This window comes from Uloborus diversus, chromosome 4 (genome assembly GCF_026930045.1).
Source record: "Uloborus diversus isolate 005 chromosome 4, Udiv.v.3.1, whole genome shotgun sequence".
In the NCBI taxonomy this organism is placed as follows: Eukaryota; Metazoa; Arthropoda; class Arachnida; order Araneae; family Uloboridae; genus Uloborus; species Uloborus diversus.
The window spans coordinates 102,003,197-102,010,442 of NC_072734.1; the positions used below are offsets into that span (position 1 = coordinate 102,003,197).

General features: G+C 35.4%; 1 protein-coding gene across 1 annotated transcript in view; it reads left to right on the forward strand.

Moving 5' to 3' along the window:
* Positions 1 to 6,989, forward strand: part of LOC129220735 (formin-2-like) — an 80,003-nt gene extending 73,014 nt beyond the window's left edge. The window contains exons 19-21 of the mRNA XM_054855165.1: positions 4,597 to 4,746; positions 5,708 to 5,795; positions 6,852 to 6,989. Coding sequence (XP_054711140.1) covers positions 4,597 to 4,746; positions 5,708 to 5,795; positions 6,852 to 6,908 — 295 coding nt within the window. The 3' untranslated portion in view covers positions 6,909 to 6,989. The remainder of the gene's footprint in view (positions 1 to 4,596; positions 4,747 to 5,707; positions 5,796 to 6,851) is intronic.
* Positions 6,990 to 7,246: the final 257 nt, after the last annotated feature.

Genomic DNA, 7,246 nt, shown 5'->3' on the forward strand with positions numbered 1-7,246 from the left:
AAGTTACACAAAGTGAACACTAGCCTCAACTCCTTCTGACTTGGGGGGGGGGGGGGGTCACAATAATTTGTGATTGTGTGAGGAATTTTTTAGGGGAAAAGGCTAGTGCTTTTGCTTGAGGAGTGTTTTTTGTAAAGACAAGTTTCTTTTTGCTTTATCGAGTGTCAATGAGGATTGTTGACAATTTTGAGAAATTTGCAGGACTTTATGAAACTCTAAATATTAAGGCAAAGACTATGTTAATATACTGAAAGATGTTCTCGTCCCTCTAAACTTACTTTTCAGGATTTAAGATGGCTGCTTCGCAGTGTGTCAAATGTGTAGGGGAAGGGCAAAAGTTGGTTCAAAATTTATAGCCTCAAGCAATGTATATCTACTGCCTTTTATGACTGGTCCTCAGCCTGTAAAACTACACTGGAAAAAAGATCAAATTCTGGTGGGAAAGTCCCCAAAGCCCCACTTCCTACAACATCAACAAAGATACTATGAATTTGCGTTTTAAGAAATTCAGTTTCTAAAAATTTCGAGAGGAGAGTACCGAACTTCATTTCTCACCTAAGGTCATCAAAGGCGGTCCAAAATTATTTTTAGCACTTCCAATTTTGAATAAATTCCTTGATAGGGCTCCACACCTCACTCCTTCCCTTAACGTTATAAAATATAGCCTATACAAGGGCCCTCACATAGGAGGCAAGTGGGTGCTCAAGCTCCCCTTAGAAATGAGAACTTCCTTGCTTTTAGTGCTTTTTTCTTTGCAAGAATGTATAAAAATTTCTTTTCCAGCCATTAATGAATAAGTTATTAAAAATATCAAATTTTAATATCTCTAATCTGTACTGAAATCATCGGTTTCCATGGGGAAAATATTCTGCTAAACCATGGGGAAAATTTGTGAACCCCTCCCCCCCCCTTAAAATTTTGCATATGGGCGCCCTTGAGTGTATACTAGGATTTCAATTTCAAAAATTTTCCGGGAACAACCTTAGAACCTCGCCTCTCTCTAACATTGCCAGAAGACGGTCTAAAGTTGTATTTTTAGAACTTCAATTTCTAAAAATTTTAGGGAAATGCTCCAAATACCATTCTTTTGCCTAATGTCATCAAAAATGGCCAACTGAGCTTTTAAGCTGAGATTTCAAATTTTCCAGGGGGAGCACCCATAACCCCCTTTTACCTAACATCTTTGAAGACCATCTAAAATTGTGGCTTTGGAAATTCAGTTTCAAAAAACTACTGAAGAAAAATCTCTGAACCTGATCGTTACCAAAGATGGCTTCAAAATGCTTTATTTAACACTAATGTTTCGAGACATTTCCAAGAAAAGCCCTCCAAAGCTCTCCTTTCATTAACATCGCCAAACATCGTCTGGAATTGTATTTTGGAGTTTCTATTTCAAAAATTTCAAAGGAGAGTTCCGAATCCCATTCCTTCCACTCATACCATCGCAGATGGAGAAAATATGTAAACTGACATTTTCAAAGTACAAAAATCTGATTTTTTTTTCTGGGGGGTGGGAGGGGAGTGGAGATTCCCTATAGGATTACATACCTCTGTAGACCCTTGAAGTTGTCTAGCCCCCTTCCCCCCCCCCAATAATTTTTGCAAGTCCGCATCGCATCCTTGATTGTGGACATGTAAAGGATTTATTTAAAATGCGTTGTGCGATAGATTTAAGAAAATACTAGTCTTAAGGTTGGATAAAATGCCTTTTCTTGTTCAAGATGCAATCAAGCTTTTGAGAAAGAAAAAAAGCATGTTGGTTGAATCGCTGAATATACAAAGTTTTAGGTATGTGCAGCAGGGGTGGCAAATAGGGGGTGCGAGAGGGGGCGGTTGCACCCCCAAATTTTTCACTAAGACTAATATAAAATGGTAAAATTCAATTTAGATAACTTAGAAAATCATTTACCTGAATTTTCAGAACAGAAAAAACTGATGGAGGATAAGTGTTTGCCTTAACTAAAGAAGTAATCTCTTCATATGGGTTAAATATTTCAAAATTGAGTAATCTATGTTATGATGGTGCGTCTTGTATGAGATACCCGTACAGTGCTGTGCAATTTTTACGCGTAAATTCCATGTCATTTTACATAAATTTTTATGCTCATAATATAACTTGATGTTCATCTAGTAAGTGTTCATTGATGCCATGTACTAGAAACACATTTTAGCAACTCGGTGTATCATATGCTTTCATGGAAACTTTTTGTAGAGATATGCTATTTTTGAAAAACATCTCACATCAAAAAATACTTTCACATCAACAAATGTATCTTGAGGCTCTTTACTTGACAATCTCTGAGTGACACAAGATGGTCTTCAAGAGTTATAAAAGCCCCTTGGAAGAATTACTAGAAAGCGACCTTTTCATTGATAAAAAAATTGATGGCATTTTAATATGTATGCCTTTGTCTGAATTTTTCGTTTACTTTATTTATACTGCAGAGCGTTTTTTTTGATAAATGCTACACTCTATCATAAAAATTTTAATTCGCTAATCTTAATTCTTGGATTGACAATTGAAACTCTTAGTAATTTTCGCATTAATGCATACTTGAACCAGGTGTGGAACTTTGTGACAGAACTTTTCGTAACAGTTTTTAATGTATGCCAATGTGGAAGAGGTGACAACCCCCCCCCCCCCCAGATGAAGTTTTAGTCAAAATATTAAATCAATATTTTGAATAAACTGATCAATTCAGTTTCTCAAGAAATAGAGACAGGATTTAATGAGATATATTTATTATTGGTCTTAACTTCAATATTATGTAGGTCGGTTATAGAAAGCGAAAAAGAAAATATTACACTTATAAGTAATAGCATGAGGGAAGAGGATTTGTTTTGTGAATTGTGACTATACTTTTTAATGACACAAAATAAATACTAGCCTATTTAAAAAGTTTCTTGGTTATTTTAAAGAGAGGAATCTAAAGGAAATGTGCTTTTTTTGACATAACTTTCTTGCTTCCATTGTTTTTTGACTGTTTCAATCAGGTCAGTCATTTGAAAGATGACTTTCGTGATTAAATTGAAAAACCGACGTAAATAAAGCACAAATTTACACGAAAATACAGCATATAGCTATTTCAAGGCTACAATAATGGAGCCTCTTCATCGGTGTAAAAAACTACGCACACAACCAGAAAGTTGTAGGAGAACTGAACGTCAATCAATTTTGACTTTCGTGTCTCAGGAGGTTAGAGAATTGCCTTCGAAGCGCAATGAGGCAAAGCAAGAACTTCCTCTTTAGCTATACTGGCAATAAATTAAGTTATTGGATATTGATTAACTATAGTTACAAAATTTTCTGTTCTTCCTGACTCCAAAAATAGCAGATTAAAACTTACTAAAAAATAAAAACTAGTACCGAGATATTTTGTGAGATAACTTATAACAGAATAAATTTAAAGCTTCGGTCGAAAAAATTTTAATTGTTCTTTACAAACCTAATCATTCTTAACATTAAAACCATTTAATTATCAGTTCTTGTTAACCAATATGTATTTTATACCGTTCTGAGGAAACTCATGTTCAAGAAACTCGACCTCCCAAACGAAATGCTGAAATGCCGCCCCTGATGTGCAGTAAGGTTCTTGTAAACTGAAGGAGATAATGAGAGCAAACCTCAGTGCCTGCTGTGTGGTGAAAGTTGACTGAACGTTTTGGACAAATGGATCAGAAAACAAAAGAAGCAATTGAAGGACTTCATACATCTAGGATAACTGCTCAAAAGTCTTGCAACATTCAGCTTATTCTTCTGATTTAAAACTGCCTCAGATCTCTATTTTTTATCTTCAAATAAACTTTTTGCAGGAAAATACTTTCTGGTTTTGGTAAATTTGATAAACACCTTTCTGGAACATTTCAAAGAACTTGACAACAAGGTCGCCCATATAGGGGGACAAGGGGATGCTTGAGCCCCCGTTAGAAATTTGAACTTCCTTGTTTTTAGTATTTTTTTTTCTTTGCAAAAATGTAAAAAGATTTCTTCTCCAGCCATTAATGAATAAGTTATTAAAAATGTCCAATTTTAATGACTCTAATCTATTCTGAAATTGGTTTTCATGGGGAAAATTAAATATCATGATAAACCATGGTTAAAATATCTGAGCCCCCCCCCCCTTACAATTTTGCATATGGGCGCCTATGCTTGACAAACAGCAGTAGCATGAGGGAATTTTAAAAATAGTATAATGCTTGAGAGAATAAGTATTTCCAATCTTATAACAAGAAATAAATAAAAATATATGACTTTGGTGAAATATATAAAATACAGTGAAACTTTGATGAGTCAAACTTCAACAAGATGAAGTGAATATTTATTCCCTTCTACCTGAATGGAGAACTTATGTTATTTATATTCAATATGCCTAATTTTGTTGAGTCAATCGAATCTTCTTTACTTTAAAGTCAAGTAACACAGTCAAGGCTCTTGATTTCTCATAGAATCTGTTAGTGTTTCATGGAACCTTGATTGGGAAACTCTGATATAGATTATTGTTTAATTTATTGTTATTTTGCTGATTAATTTGTTTTTGAGAAGATCATTAAAAGTTGTTTTTTTCTTTTATTTATATTTGTTTAATTTCTCTCTAGATTCAATGAAATAATGTTGTTCTTCAGCTGGAAAGCTAAGTCAGGGAACCCTTCAGAGTGGACACAAGAATTTTTTAGTTACTGGAAAGCATTCTGCAATGATTTCAAAGATATCTGGAAAAAAGAAATTCATCGGAAAGCCAAAGAGGAGTGAGTTCAGTTTCATTATAATAATTCCACTTCTCATGATCCTTTGAAGGGAGCATGAACGCAGCAAAATACGGTTCGTTCGGCAAAATATGGGAGGCTGCCATAGAGTCAGCTTTTGCTGCTGCCAGTTTAAATTTTATAAAGTTATTTGTTTTTTAAATAGTTTATTAAAATGTTAAAAATATAATGCAGAGTAGACTGGAAGTGAGCGATCCCCCCCCCCCATTACTTTTAACGTTATGTTATTTACACTTGAATATTTGTTATATACAGCTGCTTTGAAGTCTTATGAGTTATTAACATTGGCAGAAACAGTATCCTTTTGTAACACAGCTGAATTCTCTACCATGTTCTTGCAGATATTTTGCGGAGATTTGGAGATGCTTTTCCGCATAACATCTCACAGCATTCAGCTGTGTAACGATTTGGTTGGTGTTCTATGGATGTTTATGACTCTTAAGGTTTCAAGGTAACTGTGGGTAACCAGGGTTAGCCACCTATAGTAGGGGCAAACCTAACCTGGCAGCATTGTGAAGATTATGCAGATCCTAATCATAGCATTATGATGCTGCCAGGTTAGGTTTGCCTCAGCTATGGAGGGTCTTGGCACAGGCTGCACCATTGAAATTTTTTTGGTTGGGAAGGGGGTGTTTTGTGGGGTAATTTTCTCTTTTGGAAGGAGCTCATGCTCTTGGGGGGGGGGGGACCCCTGGAAGTTTCATTTCCAGGGTAGGGAGCATCATTTCTTAGGAGGGCCCTGCAATTAAAAGTTACAAAATAAACATTTTTTTAAAGTCACAACCTTTTGTGCCCAACCCCAAAGTTTACAACCTTGACTTAATGTGTAAAATTAAAATATTTAATTAATCAGTTTTTTCATTCTGAATCATTGCTGAAAATTTTATGTAATAAGAATATTCTATGAAAGTCTTTTGATTTATAAAACTATGATGTTTTACAGACTTGAAGCTGCAAGGAAGAAACTTCAAGAAATTCAAGAGGAGAAACGAGCTAGTATAGTTAAAGTCAAAGATAAGCCTTTTGGTTTAGTAAGTAGGATATCTTGTTTGCTTTCTAATTATTGTATGCACCCTTTGTCCCACCCACATAAAAATTCAACGTCAGACCTAGTAAAAGCACAATGACAACAGTTTCTTTTGTGTAAAAATATAGAAGCATGTGAGAAAAACAACTATTACGGTTTTTTTTTGTTACTTTATAGCTAGATTTTGTAAGAGTATTTCTAGCAACATATTTGGGGCTGTCCATAAATGGTTTTACACTTTCTTTTCAATTTTTGCCTCCCTCCCTCTTATGCCACAAAGTGTCACACTTCGTCTCCCCCCCCCCACATCGCACTGTTTTTCATGAGCATACTGTTTTAAAAAATGCCTGATGTCACACTTCTTGTCACCCCGTTCTCATGGTCTCAATTCCGGAGACCCATCCCCATTAGAACATGATATCATTCCTGTACCTCAGAGGCAGACTAATGCAAGTCCAAAAATGGCAATGTTCAGGTTATTACTGCATTGTATGTAGAATCCTATTCTGCATCGAGCCATAACAACGTTAGTTCTGTTTTTTAAAAAAAACTTATTTACAGTTTTATTTACCATTGTTATGAGAGCGCGAGTCTCGAACCTTTGTATGCAGGAGATAGACATTTTTTGTGCTCTCCTGCAAAGCAGTGATAATGTGCTTACATTAGTCTGCCTTTGAGGTACCCAAAGTAGCACGTTCGTTGCGGGAGATGGTTGGCCAGCGGTGGCCAACTGTAGAAACCAATGGGGAATGGTGGGTTGGCAACAAACGATGGCCCTACAGTTTCTGGGCATCGTTGGGCCAACTATAATTATTTTCAATGGGCCACATTGGGAAATTGTTTGGCACTGTATCAGATAGTTGAACCTCTGTTGGCAAATGGTTGGTTGGGTAACGGTTGCCAAAGCGGACATTGCCAACTGTTGGCTAACTATAAGCTCCACCATTGACCAACCATCTCTCAACTGATTGTGTTACTAAATACAAATTTGTTGATGGCCCTTTGTTATTTTTTACTGTGTTTTATGTGTATACATGACTTTGTTTTTTCTTCTTTATAGAAAGCAAAATTAGCTAAGAAAGGAATGATTCTCAAAGATTTAGCTCCAGAATCTTGAAAATTCCAGAATAATCTTGTAGATACCCTATCATGAAGTGCCTACATTTTGTTGTCCATTCCTATATCACCAAGATCAGCTGTATAATTATTTTACCTAGACTAAGCCCTAGTATTTTTGTAATTCTTAGTCTGCATAGGTACTTTTTGTAAAAATTTGAAGTAATGTCTTTTATTTTCAACCAGATTTTTGGAAAACAGATTATGAAGTTTGATGTGATGCACCGATAATCTTTATACAGAACTCTATGTTTCGCAAGGGAAAAATCAACAAGAAGTGAATTAAAGCAAAATTGTTTTAGATTCCATATATTTTTTTTATTGCTAAGCCTTAAGTAC